The following is a 16,871-nucleotide window of genomic DNA, read 5'->3' on the forward strand; positions in this document are numbered from 1 at the left end:
CAAGTGGTTCTCATCCTAGAAGGCTTATTAAGGATGAAAAATACTTCAAATTTTCCACGTGGCATGATGAGATGATGGGTTATTACTGTATAACGAGTTTTACGACAATTACTTTCCACTTAAGCCAGTCGGATAATATAATTTATGCTACAAATCTAATTTAAAAACAGCTATTCTCAGATGAGCGCCCTTGATTGTTAACAATTCTTGTCCAATAAGGGGATCCTTGGTCAAATATCTATTTACAGGCGTTCAGTATGAATAGTATGAGAACCCCTGATCAAGAGCTGTAAGAAATATATATAAAAAATAATAACACAACTGACAGAAAATGTGATGGTTGCAACTCAGTGATTGTTGAAGTTTTTTAAGGTTTCCCCTCTAGGAATCAAGTCTGTTATGGTTTTCATTATGAAAAGCAGTAATCGTCATGGCTGTTGCAGTCTCTCATGCAGTCTGTGTGCGTCGGGCATTTTCCTGCGTGGACAGAAAGACAGAAAGTTGGTTTTCTCATAGTGGGAATTTGCCTCCGTGTTTTAGAAATCTTTAGACACTCTTAGACGTCTTCTGAAACATTTTTAGTACAGTGAACAGTGAAACAGTGAAAAATGTAGAGAGAAGAGCATCATAACTTGCCAAACGCAAAAGTATTTGGTTCACCCAAATCACAAAAACATCTTTTCCCACTTGTCCCTCGAGGTATCTAACCACGCAGATGTGTTGGTTTCACTTGCTGAGGTTTTAAGATGTCATGTTCCATTCTTGGAGCTGAATGAAATATATACATATTGGTTTGTGGTGCTCACACGAGAGCAGTTAATGTAATGTTTTCATTCTTGATGCACTAGTTCATTCTGTGCTGTAAAGAGCAAAAACTGGAAGTCGCTCCACAGACTGTGTTATTGTGGCAGTTTCACCGGTTCAATAAACATGAATGTCATTAAATCAACTCGGGAGCTGCTGGAAGTTATAATCTTCGCATTTTTGGATGCAAGTCATCTTTGATTAAATTAGGGCTGTATCTAATGATTACACGCATTGTCAATTAACGTGGCGATTCGTTTTTGATGAGTCATTATTCGTTTAGTGTATGAAATAGAAAAAAATTGCGCAGATCGTGCAGTTTCCGAAAGCTCACACTGACATACTGAAATAGCTTGTTTTTTCTATCCAACCAATAGTTCAAAACACAAAGATCTGTAGTTTATTGTTACAGATGTGTAAGAAAACCAATAAAATATATTCACAATGGAGTAGAAATTACTGTAGCAATTAATTGATTAACTGTCAAACTGATTCCGCTCCAGGCCACCTAGATAACTGAAAGGTGCCTGATGACATGTTTTATTTCCACCACGCTGTAATATCTGTATCCTACCTTTAGAAAAGACCACAGTCTTTCAGGTTGTTCTTAATAATGACGTCGGTGACGGCGTCAAAGACAAACTGCACGTTCTTGGTGTCAGTGGCACAGGTGAAGTGGGTGTAGATCTCCTTTGTGTCCTTTTTCTTGTTCAGGTCCTCAAACTTGGTCTGAATGTAACTGGCTGCCTCATCAAACTTGTTGGCTCCTGGAAAGACGAGGAAGCGATTTGTTATTAAGAGGACAGGTGACGTCTGCTTACACTGTGATCAACCTGAACTTGATGTTTAAGCACTGCTGTCAGGGGCAGCACGGCCCCCGATGCTCCGCAGTGTACCTGTGTACTCCGGGAAGCAGATGGTGAGGGGGCTGCGAGTAATCTTCTCCTCGAAGAGATCCTTCTTGTTGAGGAAGAGGATGATGGAGGTCTCAGTGAACCACTTGTTGTTGCAGATGGAGTCAAACAGCTTCATGCTCTCGTGCATTCGGTTCTGTGGAGAGGTAAAACCGGTCACCACTTACGGCCTCCACTAAAGCACAACAACGCATCAGAGCGGCCACCAGGGGAAGGTGTTGCTTAATATTTTAGAAGTGAGGAAGAACCAGCGCAGAAGAAGTCCCTCCAGAGCATTTGTGTTAAATTCACAAGCAGATCAAGAAATTGGAGTTAAATGGTTCAAGTCAAATAATTACACTCCACTGATTCAACTGTAAATGGATCGTTACAGCTCACTATTATTAAGCTATAATAAAGAAGGGGCCTTAAATGCCTTGTAATGCCTTACAATCTAAATGAATTCATAACGAAAATGAGCCAAAGAGCAGATTTATGAAGCTATTAAAGTTATATTATCCATGCAGATGTAGACACACACGCCAGAAGGGGGATTTTTCCTCACCATCTCCTCATCCTCAGCCAGCACCAGGTCATAAGCACTCAGTGCGACGCAAAAAATAATGGCCGTCACTCCTTCAAAACAGTGGATCCACTTCTTTCTCTCTGAGCGTTGGCCTCCCACATCAAACATTCTGCAGAGGAGACGAAGCAAAGGACATACATTGTGTGTGTGTGTGTGTGTGTGTGGTAGCAGGCGTCACAATGAAAGACAGTAAGGTGAAGCAGGGCACAGAGGAGGAGGTTTCAGGAAGAACGAGGGAAGGAGGGAGAAAGTTAGGTGATATTCCATCCCTGCATGCACATTAAGTTTTCATGAGGCTGCTTCGAGAACAAAAGTGTTGAGGAGGTGGAGAGGTGTCCGTCAGATATCTGATAAAAGGCCGCAGGGTCGGCGCAGGCAGGCCTCTATATTCACAGCAAAGTCCTCTAATGGGGAAGCGGAGCACTGTGGTCGAAGGTGTTAGAGATGCGAGCGCAAAGCCTGCAGACAGCTGAAGTGGCAACAGCCCACCACATCCACGTCAGCTGCTACATCCACGACACGAAGGGCGAACAAGAGCCCAGGTTAGCAGACGCCCCAAAAGCACAATTCTGACAAAAAGACCACATTTCTCTGTATCTGAAGCATTTCCTTTCCACACTTATTATGGCAAACAGGGCAGAATTACAAAAACGTGACTGTCTTCTTATTGATTGCCTCCATGTATTATTCAGGCCAAATATTGAGGCTGTGACAGAAGGTAAATATCAGAGAGTTTATCAGGAAACAGGTCACACACATCCATGTGGCTGCTGCTGCTTCTTTTGTTTTCATTATCCAGATGTGTTTAGCTGCTCTACAAGGTGTTGGGTATTTTTCAGACAGCTCAAGATCTAAAAAAGACAAACCACAACAAGCGATCTGTGAAAATAAGAAGACACATATCAGCACTCTGCACTTTTACATGACATGTTTTATACACTCGCCACACTCCACAGGATCCGCTTTGGTATAGGCCCTGTTATCAAATGTTAAAACACTCACCGTCTCTCCGGCATATCCTCTATTAAGAGACATATCTATACATCCATTACTATCCCACACGAGTGTTCAGGCTGGGTCAGAGCACATTTTATGTAAGACCCTAGTACAGTACTGTACCCTGGAGGACACACTCTGATGTTGGCACTATATAAAGCTCTGGCTGTATTGAGGGAGAGCACAGCCAGCAGGATCTAATTCATTTGCTCAGCTCTCAGTGCAATCGTGATAATTAAGCTTTTAATTGCTGGAATAATTTGGCTTCTGAGTAGCTGAGTTGCACATTTCGAGGCAGGAGGGTCAGTCTCTGCTCGACGGCACTAATGTTGAGACCAAAATTAAGTCTGGCAATTTGTTTAGAGCAGGTGTGGAGGAGGCTGGTTCGGTGACATCGTAGCTTACACTGATGGGGCCTAATTCAATGAAACCACTTGTGATGATACACCCGCTTCTACCAGCTTAATAACCAAGCTAGGTTTTCGCTTTTTTTTGTGTACCACCAAGTAACACTGCAAGCAAGCATCAGAGGTGAGTAGTGGGTGAGCTCACACCGGCTGAAAATGACTAAAACACTTGCTTTGATAATAAAAGAAGAAGGCAGGGTGAGACGGGCGCTGTGTGTTTTACATGAGGCCTGTGGATTTGCTGTTTGTCTCCAAAACATCTGAAGTCCATTAATGTCAGTGTCAGGTCAGTGCCACGTGGCCTTACTTGAAGTGCAGTTCCTTGAAAGTGAAGTGAGTCTCCACAATGCCAGTGGTCTTGACTCGAGTTCGCAGCACATCCTGCTGGGTGGGGATGTAATCTGCTTTAGCTATCCTCTCCAGATCATTCAGGTAACTGAGACACAGAGAGAGAGAGAGAGGGGGGAGGGGGAGAGAGAGGGAGGGGAGAGATTTCAGCTTGATTTTCAACCTGCAAGAGAGAGAGAGAAACACAAACAGGCTGCAGATACACACACATGCACATATACTGTAGGCCGCTGATGCACTTGTGGTGCATTAACATCAGAAAAAACAGTCTGCATTTGACTGAACTGCTTTGAATTGTAATTAACTCCACCAATTTGGTGAACCCTCTGCTGAGTGAGTCATATTCTGCTGCATTCAATGACTGTTAAACTTTTCCTGATAGCATTTTACTAGACAAGACTTAGCATAATCCCTTAAAAGGGCCTTTTAAGGGACTATGCTAAGGTCTTGTAATAATTAAGTTATGACCAAATGCATTGCACATTGGTTGTTATTCTCTCAGTACTGTAGGTCAACATGGTGGCTGGGAGAAATCAGGTTTCATTAAACCTGAAATAAGTTTTTTTTAGCCACCTGGGGGCAGCAGAAACAAGCTGTGAAAAAAATAACATATCGTTAACATTTAAGAGAGGAACTAAAGCTCCAGTTTGTTATTCACTTTCAGTTCATGACCTAGAGTGACGTCCTTTCAAACTGTCATTTGATGCATTGTTATTTTAAAACTATCGATTAGCCACTTTAACCATGCGTGCTTGCATTTATTGCACAGTGGCTTTGACTACTTTCTGGGAAGCTAGTGTAGCTAACTACAACACAGGCACAGAGGTCAATTCGCTTTTAAAGGAACAGACTCAACCAATATCATGGTAAGACGAGTAAAACCAGTAGCACAGTACTGCTGTTTTAATATAATAAATGTACTCTATGTACAAAACACAGAGATGTACATACTCGCTGCAACATACTGTATATCCAACACACCCTTTGTCACTAGGCCATCAGTTTAAACTATCAGCTGCAGTGTCCTGCTGACATCACCAAGTTACATCAGTACATGCTACTTCTGCTAGCTAACTTGGTTGGCGTCTGCATGCTGGCGCTGCGGGCTGAACAGTGAATTAATTCCTTACGGTAATAATCTCGCAGCAAAGTTTAATTTTGTTATTGGCTGGCGCGTCCACGATGATGCTTCCAAAGTGCTGATTTACATAATGGTGAACTAATGTTTGTGTATCATGAGTGGGTCTCTGGTGGAGAGCGATACTCACACCACCATTTCTCTGCAGTAGCGGCCTCAGTTAAAACTCACCACACAAAGTGCTGCAGGTTGTCATCCACACTGCTTTACTGTTCACTGCATCATAACACAGCACATTTAAATTGCTGATATTGTTTACACTCAGCCGCCAACCTGTGTCTTATATATACATGTATGCAATACCTGCTGTAGGACTCGTTATTTGATGCAGTTTTTCGGGGGGGTCACTGCATACTCTGCTGCGCTTTGCTTGGTTTATGCTTGTGGGGACTGAAATGATGTCAGAGCATAGATGCTAAACGTCATCACCTGTGCAAACTCTGTATTCAAATAATAAATCCCTGTCTGAAATGGATGACTGAAATATCTATGTGAGACCACTAAGGGACTACCACTAGACCTACTATGTGCAATCCTTGGCGGGAGCATTTCTATGGCAACATGCATATTCGTGACTTATTTGCCCCACTTTATGGAATTTGATGCATATTAGCGGCAAAAGATGAGTTGTTCTTTAATGAGGTGAGGTGATCAATAGGTTGAGATCAGTCTTTAAAGATTATATTATTATAAATAAGGAGAAAGACAGTCTGTTGTCTCCTGTCTGTCAATCATACTGGCTGCATTTCTGCCCTTTTCACTCTCTTTTAGCTCTCCAATCACTAATCATTCCCACTCTCCAGCCAATACATTTCAATGGTATATTTTATTGTTGGTTTATTTTATTCTAGTATCTTAATTTTATTTTATAATCTTTCTTATCTTTCCTATCATCTTGTTTCTAACATGGTTGCAATGCAAATTTCATTGACATAAAAATTTTGAATCTCTTGTATCTGAATCTCCCTCTGTCCCCTCTATCCTGTTTTCGGACAGACTGTTGGTCAGTAGGGGAGTGTGGAAGCATCATCACCACGTTTGACACAACCTGCCTCACGTACACAAGCTTTGCATCACCGTCCGAGGCCATCTGGGAGCTTTAGTGGCCCGGGCCAACCTACGCTTCACACGCAGAAAGATGTATATCCAGCATTTGGGTTGTACAAACCTCACCATTCATGCATGACGCATCCACAGATGAATTGTAATGAATGAGCCAATAAAACCTGGCACACGTATGAGGAGAATTAAAAAAAAAAAAGATTAAACAAACATTTTTTTCTGTCTTATCACTGCAGCCAGTACAAAATATTTCCTAATGAATGAAAGCATGAACATATCGCACAGAGCAAGAGTTAAAGAACACTGTCTCAAAATGAATCAACTTGTTCCAAAAACAGAACAAAACAAAACCATCACAACTTCCAATTCTTATTGATTACTTGGAGAATTGTTTTCCTTGAGGTAAACTACAACTCTCATTTTTTTCATCCCTCAAGACAAACTGTTATGCGCTCTGCTTATCAGGTTACGACATTAAAGACTCAAACCCAGAGAGGGAGAGATAATCACTAAATGGAAGTTATTGGACTATCTTTCCAGTCGCTATAGCTCCCTAGAAAGGTTGGAGACAAGTTTTCTTACTGCAGCTCATATGAAAGAGGCTGAAAAGAACCAAACCATTAGATCCATCACAACCCCGAGAGAACAGCATCCCTAAAGGCAAGAATATTAAACAGCCCTTTATATGACATCAACGTATAAATTAATAGGCGCAACTGTCAACCCAATACAAGCAAACCATAAAACCTCCCTCACTGTCACTTTCTTCAGATGTTTTATATTATTTTTAAAACATTAAAGTGAACAGTTTCAATTGCAAACCTATTTTCTAACATAAATAACAATCAGGTGGGCAGGATGAGAAAAACAGCACATTTGACAGGAGGCCATGAGGTTTTCCAGTTAACCACATTTACATTTATAATGGTGGAGGGACAATGTTGAAAACAATCCTACAAATGTGAGTAGAATATTAAAAATTATAGATTTAAGCAAGAAGCTGGAAGTTATTCCTTTGTTGTCCCTCAGTGGGATCACAGTATAAAATAACAAATTCACACTCACTATGCTGCAGAGTCATTGAGCTGGTACTCTCGTGACCGCGCAAAGCAACTCTGTATGCCGCTGTCACCCCACAGCCGCCTGATCACGTTGGCCAGGTCGTCAGGAAGGATGCCCTGTTCTTCAGCAGCTGCAGACAGTGCGAAGAGCTGCTGGGCATCGTCCTGCAGGGGGCGATAAGGACACAGGACAGGATTGATACAAAGGGAGCATCACGGCCAAAACATACACTGCCATCCTTTTACAGAAGATACAGTTCCATCTGTATCCACTGTATAGATCTGTGCATGGATCAAAACAATTATAATGCATTATCAAAGGATAGGGCCACATTTCTACAAGCCTATCTTAATACAGCGCTTACATGCCGATATATGAGTGAAATGGTTAGTCCTATTTGTATGAAAATGCCATATTTAAATTTAGCTGAAGCTAAAATTGGCTTTCAGCAGTCTTATAGTTAAGACAAACTAAGCAGGCATTTTCCAAAGTTACTCTTCTTAGAAAATTGGCTTTGTGCTTCGACAGAGTGCGTTTTAATTTGGAAGATACTCACTTCATTTAGTCTAAAACAGACTGCTGAAGCCTCGTATTAGCTTTGGCTGGACTTTAAAATGCAGTTTGCAGCGAAAAAGGGCTGTGGATTTTGTCCTTTATCTCTTACACTGAAATTTCTATTAGCAGGGATCCTCTTGGAGGCAGGCCGGACAGGGGGGGCAGCTACGGCAACCAATAACTCTTCCAATGTACTCATGGGACTGTGGGTATTATTTTAAGACAGATTGAAAATCTGTGAATCGCTCCTTTAAGGACACAATAAAGTTCTGGTAGCCAACTGTTCCTCAACTCGTACAGAAACATAAAAAAAAGCTGAGAAAACTCTTCTCAGCCACAAGTGAAGCATTTGGACATGTAAAGCTAAATAAAAGGAGTCATGGACGGCCGTGCCTCTGAACTACTGCCAAGAAAGCAAAGGTTTATGATGATAGCAATATAACGTGATAGTGATGCCACTGACACTTCTGATAGGCCGGTGCCAGCCAATGTGAACAGAGCATGTGTAAGATGTGTCAGATATGTTGGTGTGACTCAAGGTAACAGCCTGCAGGAAACAGAGTTTGGCTTGTTTTCCTGCTGTTCATCACTGTGCTTGTGTCAATCATTTCTCTTAACTTCCTATTGGCATGAAATTAGCAATCTCCTCCGAGCTTTGTTCACCAAGAGTGATGCGATAAAATAGGAAATGCAATAAATCTTTGGTCTTCCTCATGCATTTGCATAGCAGTGGTCCTGCAGGAGAGGCTCCTGCTCTGATGATGATGCAGTCAACCTTAAAATAAAGGAGTGATAGACAATGAAAAATACATTTTACAATTTTGCCTGGAAACACTGTCCTACTTTGTGTGTGTTTGTATGTGTGTATTTGTCACATTTGATGAGTAATGCATTTACTCTGTCTCCGCCCGCCTCCCTGTCAGGCAGCAGCTACATCTCCACTGCTTTTGTGGGTAGACATGTTTTTATATTTTCAATGGATTTTCTTCAGCTGATTGATGTTTATTTACCTTGTTCTCTGTGAGCATCAATCATTTATTCTCAGAACAGCTCAGTTTACTAAGATTTTGTGTCTGTATTCCAAAGCCTGAAACAGACAAATCATCTGATTGTTTTATAATTTGTTTTATTCTAGTGATATTTTGTTGTGGTGGCTATGAATTTCTGGTAATGTAATATGTTTGTTTGAACTCTTTCTGTCCCCTCAAGCAAATTAAACAGCAAGTAGCTTGGACAATGTGTGAGTTTGTATGGATGCATGTGTGAACACATGCATTTCTGCAGTGTTGCTGCGTGCAAGTACGGGCAGGCCAGCACACTAATTGGTAGTGTGGGAGTCTGTGAGAGTATCGTCACGTACAGCCATTTGACAGATCAGTCAGGGGGGGAAAAAAGTCCATCCATCCCGCTCTAATGACCGCAGCAGTCCTCAATCCTTCCATTACAGCTTCAGTTACAGCACACACACGCCGCCTTGACTGTAAAATCACACACACTCCTCCACAGAACCGAGTTCAGCCACTGTTAACCTGACTGACAGCTTGTTCATCAGCTGATAAGTGTTCACAGGGCTCAGCTGACTGGATCTACGCCTGCAGTTCTGACTTGTCATTGATGTTGATGGCGTGCCTGTGTGTGCAGGGCGTGTCTGTCTGCACGTTTTTTCTGTATGAGTTTAATTAATTTGCTGATGAGGTTCTGTGAATGTGTGGTGATTAGGGCTGCGCTAATGATTATTTTAATTTTTGATTAATCGAACTGAGTTTTTGATCAATTGATTACGCATTTAATCTACAGAATGTAAAAAATAGTCACATTGGGTTCTAACCAACAGTCCATATTCCCAAAGATATTCAATATGAAAAGAGAAGCTGACACCAGTAAAGCTACTGATGCAAATTGACCAGTCACTAAGCCTTGACCCCATCTTCTATCTTCTATTCAAGCTTTCCGTTCTAATACAGCAACACACTTTACAATGATGAGGGATTTACCGCTGAAAATTCTTGATAGTTTTTGGAACAGTGCGTCCCTGATTTCCGACATTGGTGCATAAAAGCAGGCTTCTCTCGTGGATTTTGTCGGCTGAAATGAGAAGCTAGAGGAAAAGCCGCCAAGTCGAGTCTGGTCTATTGAGGTTCAGGATGTAGTTTTAGCCGATAGAGAAAGGCGAAACAAGCATACAAAATAGATGATGTAAATGAAAGTAAGTGATGAATTGCAATTAAAAAACAGGAACCAGACAATGCAGGACCACCTGTAAGGTCTTCCTTGTACAGGTGGAAGCCTTCAAAACAAGGAATTCATTTGTGTCATTGCTGAGGCTGCAGAAAGCACCAAGCAAATGAAACACACGGTTAAAATGTGTCCTGCCAGCACTTTCGAATAAATCCAATTCCTGCAACAGCCCTCAGTGGCCTGTCTGCTGCTGCAGCAGCTGCTGCCTCTTCTCTGTCTATTACAACTTTGAGGCGAGAGCAGATCAAAGATGGAGGAGGTGAAGTCAAGGACCGTTTCTCTGCAGGTTACAAAGATGGATCAGAGAAGAACTGTACTGTGTTCTTGTTTCTAGGACAAGCAACGATTTTACAGCCGATAAAGGGCTGCTGTGAACAGGTGGACGCTGGAAATCACATGATCCCAAATTTGATTAAAACACTGGCACAGATGATCAGTGTTATTGACTGAACAAGAATTGCTGAGAAGAGGCATGATTAGAGAAAAAGCCTGTTTACCCAAAAGCATTATAGCATTGAAATAATCTTTATTCACTGGGTTATACTGGAATAACTGGAAAAACAAAGGCAAACTCCTGTGATTTCAGTTCTGGGGAAGTATAAGTCTTCAGGACTACAGCAGATACAAAACAACAAGATGCTGTTGCGAAAATGGGCTTTGTTTTGTTGTGGCCTGAGGGAGATCCTGATCTGATCTGATCCGTCCACAGTTAGTAAGGCCAACTGAATTCTGCATTCTCACACGATGATGGCAACGTTGAGCCCGGTCAGATTTCACCTCTCACGCTTACATATAAAACCACTGATTTTCAACAATCATTTCTGCATATTTGCAGTTTTGTTATTTTCAAGTATGCACATGATGCCTGCTTATATCTGTATCCCACAGTCAAGCTGAGGCTCTGGTCACTGCTCTGCTCTGGACTTTTAAAGCGAGGGACTGCTCTTGAGCATGAAATGACTGCTTATGCCACCAGATGATTTTTGGAGGATGAAAATAATGAATTTTGATGTAGTGATGAAGGACGAAATGTCATAACAAACACATTATGTTTATGAGTGTTTGTGTGCTTGTGTGTCTTACCACTCTAGAAGTGTTGCTGTAGTCTATCTTGAGACTGGCCATGGCTTTAACGATGGCCATAATGGACTGGATGGTATTACTGTAAACCACTGCTCGGTACTGCTTACACTCATCTTCTGAGTAGCCATCTTCATGGATGATCCTGAGAATGCCAAACATATGCAACATATATTATAGCGTGCCTTGCGGGATTTTAAAACAGTCAGGTGGCCAATGACACTTAAACCAATCTGTGCTTGCTGTAGTCATCCCTCTGGTTTATACAGGTCATTCTTATAGTGGTTCCAATGTAACTGATGGGGACAAAATTTACAGTCTACGTACTGTACAAAATACAAAAATGGATTTAAAAGATTATGTGAAGTTAATATGAGGCTTTAGCAGTCTGAATTAGATAAAGCACATGTGTACCTTCAAAACTTTTACCTTTTAGAACAAAATTCCCAATACCATCCTTCTGCAGCAGCTAAGCAAGGAAACACTGTCTGCAGAAATGCATGAAGGGAATTCAAAATAACTTTTTAAGGTACCCGCTTGATTTGTCTAACTAACTTTGTCTGATATATTTTTGCACAGAACAAGGACTGTGGCTTTTGTCCCCCATCAGTTACATTGGAGGCATATTAGGGAGGGAATCACTTCGAATCCAGTACACACAGGACGAATTATTAGCAAAACCTGTTTCATTGTTCATATGGACACTCAATTATTGTTTTAATATAGACTTCAAATGCTCCACTGTGTTCACCAAGTAGTCAATAGCTTTGTCTGTCTGCCATTTCATTCTGGTTTTTACAGTTTTTGTGCCAGAAAGAAAAAAATGCTGCAGATGAAAGAGGCGAGACTGAATCAAAACAATAAAGCTGGAGTGAAACACACTTGAACGTCGAAAGGTGAAACATTTTGAAAAGCAGCTTTTTTGTCTTTGTTCAATTGCCACCGTGTCCCCTCAAAAGCGTACACTGTACGCCGCGTCACATTTATCATGTCAGCATGCTGCGTAGGATGATGCGTAGCAGTGCGGTTAACACACAGTGAAACCGCCTCAGCTCTGCAGCATCCAGCTGATGCAGTATCCTGAGTTCACCTCTTGCAATGTTCTTACTCTTGAACCTGGGGTGAGGGAACTAAGTGTCTGTGCATGCACGAGTGTGCATCTTATCATGAGGTGCAACCGTCCAGACTTTGTCCATTCTAAAGTACAGTAACTGCCTCCTCCTTTTAACAGTGGCTTGTTGCAAAAGAGAATGAGCAGCAGCAACTTAGCAGATAAAGACTGGCCTAATTTTTATGCTGTTTTATGAAACCAGCTGTGTTTCCCTAACTTCCTCTGCTGTAATGTCGTGTTTACACAGGACACATCAATGTGTAATGTTACATAATAGGTTAATGTTGTGAGTGTTTCTGTCTTGTAGGCTGATTTATCTGTATGCTCGTACGTGTTAATAACCTGGCTTCAAAAAGCGACAGACTGTTCCTTCTTCAAGCTCATAAAAAATGGATTCAATTCCTGGCTAGCCCCGAGGAATGTGAATAATTAAGCCATTTAGGGTCCTGAGTAGGTACTGTATGTGTGTGTGTGCGTGTGTTTGTGTGTTCTGACTGGTGCAGAGGTATTATAACATTCCCTTTTATTGCTCATTCCTCAGGAACTGTAAAAACAATAACAAACAGGAGAGGCCACACTCTCGCCTTGACACCACAAATTTATTTGACCAAACAATGGTTTCTGCAAACCACTGAGCTATAACTACGGATTGAATGTCCCTCATGGTCAGTGCCTTAATGTCTGAGCCAAATGCAAAGACCAACAGAGCATGGACACCTTAACGGTGAGCAGAGGATCGTCAGCTGTAAGTGCGGTAGTATACGCTCTTCTTAGCTGGCTTCCTAAAAACACCTTAGCATTTAAAAATGAGCAAATCATCTATAGCTGAACACAGAAACACAAGTTGACAGATTTATTATTTTTCTCCCTTTGGCTTCTTATGTGAAACAAGTATTAATGCTGTTAATCAGATTTGGTCAAGTTTGGCTAGTGTATAGCAAATAATGGCTCATCCAACACACTAGCCAATGTTCACAGTGAAACCTCTCATTGTCAGGTGGAGAATCGGGTTAGGGTTAGACTGAATATTAAAAGAGTGCTTTTGTAACTTACTTCATCTGCTTGACGATGGTGCTCTTCCCAGACTCCCCTGCACCTGTCGGGAACATTAAACGATTAGAGTTGCAAAGGAAATTCAAGCTGCTGTCTTTGTGAGCGGAATAAAGCTGAACTTTGGCGACAGCTGTTTCTGCTTTGAAAGCATTAGCGACCCGACGATGACCCGCCGGTAACATCACATTTTTTCCTCTGGGTTGTCTGGTTTATTTATGTTTCCATTTCTGAGGACATGATGTACAGATATGGATGAAGAATTCCGACATTCATTGACATGCTTGTTTTTCACTCCAATAGATGACGGGCGCAGGGAAAGGAGATTTAACAGTGGCTTTTGCAAGTTTTAATCTAAATTGCACATATTTTTTAAACCATACCATAGATTTATATGTTGATTTTACACTCTCTAGGCAGACACTGATTTCCGTTTACTTCTTTATGAAAACCAACTTGCAGACACTTAAGGTAGGAAACCAATCACTGCAAACTATTTGCAACTTACAGCTCATAAACGTTGTCACCTCGTGGCAATGCATCTGCAGGCTTGACGCTAGTCTTAAATCCCTGCTCAAGGAAAGGAAGAAGAAGAGCGCAATCATTCTAAAAATCATTCTGCATTTTTCTTATTTGTAACGAAATGCATTCAACAAGTTTATTTGACCTCAAGTATACACACCACATGAAAACTGAAGTTTGTTTGTGTACCACTTAAGACCTAAAGGGCAAGAAAAGTCTAGTTCTGTGGATTAAAAATGAAGAATTAAAGCTGCATTAAAAATGAAAAATTAAGAGCATCAGGGTTGAGATAGGCGAGCTGAGATGTCATCGCAAAAGCAGTTTTTTGGTTTCTGGGCGTATAACGTTTGAGTCTTTGGCACCTCCCTTGTGCTGTCAGGACCATGCCACCATGCGCCGTCCCTTCATGCCACTTGACCCCACCCTGCCAACCGACATTAGGCTGGCCCGAGGATGAAGGAGCAGCAGCGGGACCAGCAGTGCTGCCCCCTCATGCTGTCAACACTCATCATATTCACACACATCCAGCACTTTTGGGACAGAGAGGGAGGAACGCAGGGCAGCGGGAGGGGTCTAAAAGCAATGTCTGGGGCTGTGTTCGCCATCATCCGAGGTGTCAGCCATGATATGCTGCTAGACAGGCTTGAAGGCAGAGAGGCAGATGAACGGATCTTAGGTTATTTGTGTCTCTATGTGCACACCCAAAACAATATTTAATGGAATACAAATAACAGAATAATATGTGGTTGGGGTTTTTTTTTATTTCCGCTAACATTTCATTTTGTCTTTCAAACTTACACCTGAGTGAATCCTGAAGTAGAAACTTTTTAATCTAACCTAAAGCTGATCAAGATGAAATTATGTAACTCGGCTGCTGCTCCTTTTCAGCACCATGTCTTATCACACGGCTTATTAAGACCCTTATGTTAGATTGTGATCTGCTTCCACCTTGAACATTAAAGTCTCCTTTTATGAGATAAATGTGAACAAACAATGCACATACCGTGTCATCCTGTTGAAGGATGAAAGGTGGGTAGTTGAGCAGTCTCTATGCGGACCCACACATGCATGAAGGTCACGTTCCTGACTCCAGAATAAAACTCATCCGTTAATGTTTCAGGTTCCCCAAAGGGAGGTGAACACTAGTTAGCAGCGGTGTGTTCACATGCATACTAGTTTCCTGATTATGATCAGGTTTTTGGAGTATCCCAGTTAGGTTGTGCAGAACCCAGTATACCATGGCACCTTATCCAGGTTTTTGAACCAGACAAGACACACCTGCAAGCAGATGATCAGAAATCTGGACACTGTTTTGATATTAAATCGTATGCAGGGATACGAATAACAAGGTTTTTCATGTTCCATGTGAACCCCATAAAACCGAATACAAACAAGTACAGTATGAGGCTAAGACAAGGAGTCTCAAGGTGTTTTAGGGGAAACCAGGAGAGTTGTTGTGCTGCTTCAGGGGAAAACTTTTGGTTTGACTTTTGATTTCACAGTATCAGGTCATCTTATCGCAGCAGCCAGAGAGGAGTGAACAGTGTTGTTCTGTAAATATTCCTCCCTTTATTCATCCTCAGGGCAGAAATGACCAAATAAGCAGCATGAATTACCCCTCTTCCTCTGTGCTATGATGACAAATACAAAAGCACATAGTTCAGCCTATCCGACGTTTGGGGTAGATGCAGAACAGGAAGCAGAGCTGCTGCATTGAAAAAAACAGTCTATAATATTTTGTCTCCTCTTTTGTTGTCACCAAAAAAAGAGAGAGACTTTAAACTACATTTTAGTCTCGTCTTTTGTTGTCAACATTATTGCATGTTGTTGAACGAACTCTAGTTTGCTCATGAGCCAAAACAATGGGCACAATTAAATGCAGACCTGATGATGGCGCTAGATGGAAAGCTATGGGATATCCAAAGTTATCAGAATTCATCCTGAGCGGAGCGTGCATGTACTTTGCAGGAGCTGATCCATTGATTGAAGAGGATTTTTTGGGTGTGTGCGTACTATACAGACGCACTACAGGACTGCGGCACAAATTGGCTCTGAAGGAGCAATAGTCTTAAAGGCAGTAAACAGTGTTACTTATCACATTATTCATGATAACAAACAGGCAGGACTCTAATTTATCCCGATGGGACACCACCAAACTACCATCTCATCGTTAATTCAGGTACAGACATCGCTGACAGTCAAAACAACGCTAATCGTCAGGGGACAAAGCGCTGCAGTGCAGGATTAATCAATTGCAACTGAGCAAGATATTAACGCAGTTTTATCCACCCAGCAGAGAACATCAAGCACTATTGCTAAAACCTTTAGTTCTGCTATTACGGATAATGTGCAGAATATTCTGAACTGAGCTGATGCATCCACCGTACACGAAGCCCTTTGCTTCCACAGAGTTGGAGCAGCAATGAGGACTGATTAGGATTACAAAGATCCCTCTGTGTGCTGCGCTGGCAGAGGGGACAAGCTCTTTCTTTTCAGCGTCCTTACAACACACCCAGAATCACTTTCTACAACGAGAAGACGGCGCGGGCCTCTTTCTGCTCCTTCAACCCCAACTATTCATAGTTGTTCCTGAACTGGTTTTCTGTGAGACGGCTGAACACACAACAAAGATAACATGATTTGGGGCATGAGGATCACAAGTGCCCAGACCCGAAGAAAACAGAGCCATCTCTCTGAACGCAGTCAGTGCTCTCAAAGGCCCACTCACATCCATGACAACCTGGCCACGGTCTCGGTTACCCGCTGCTGATGACACAAAGTCTCCATTCATACCCTAACGAGATGTCCCGATCTTGGCAGACACACATAATCTCACAGCAGACACGGCCAATCACCTGCCATCCAGCCCACCCTTATCAATCTACGTCTGAGCTACGAACAGAGATAGCAAATCGGGTTGCTGGTTTCCCTATTATAGAGTTAATTATGTCATTAATTGATAACTAGATTGAAAGAAAATCATTGCCAGAATTTTGATAATTGAGTAATTGTTAAAAAG

The 16,871-nt window shown here is 41.8% G+C and overlaps 1 protein-coding gene across 1 annotated transcript in view; it reads right to left on the reverse strand.

Moving 5' to 3' along the window:
• Nucleotides 1–6: 6 nt before the first annotated feature.
• LOC121622683 (guanine nucleotide-binding protein G(i) subunit alpha-2) overlaps nt 7–16,871 on the reverse strand; it is a 40,588-nt gene continuing 23,723 nt past the window's right edge. Inside the window, exons 2-9 of the mRNA XM_041959588.1 lie at nt 13,334–13,376; nt 11,173–11,314; nt 7,300–7,460; nt 3,994–4,122; nt 2,263–2,392; nt 1,701–1,854; nt 1,379–1,571; nt 7–477 (exon numbers count right to left, since the gene is read on the reverse strand). Coding sequence (XP_041815522.1) covers nt 1,381–1,571; nt 1,701–1,854; nt 2,263–2,392; nt 3,994–4,122; nt 7,300–7,460; nt 11,173–11,314; nt 13,334–13,376 — 950 coding nt within the window. The 3' untranslated portion in view covers nt 7–477; nt 1,379–1,380. The remainder of the gene's footprint in view (nt 478–1,378; nt 1,572–1,700; nt 1,855–2,262; nt 2,393–3,993; nt 4,123–7,299; nt 7,461–11,172; nt 11,315–13,333; nt 13,377–16,871) is intronic.

Source organism: Chelmon rostratus, chromosome 2, assembly GCF_017976325.1.
Source record: "Chelmon rostratus isolate fCheRos1 chromosome 2, fCheRos1.pri, whole genome shotgun sequence".
NCBI lineage: Eukaryota > Metazoa > Chordata > Actinopteri > Chaetodontiformes > Chaetodontidae > Chelmon > Chelmon rostratus.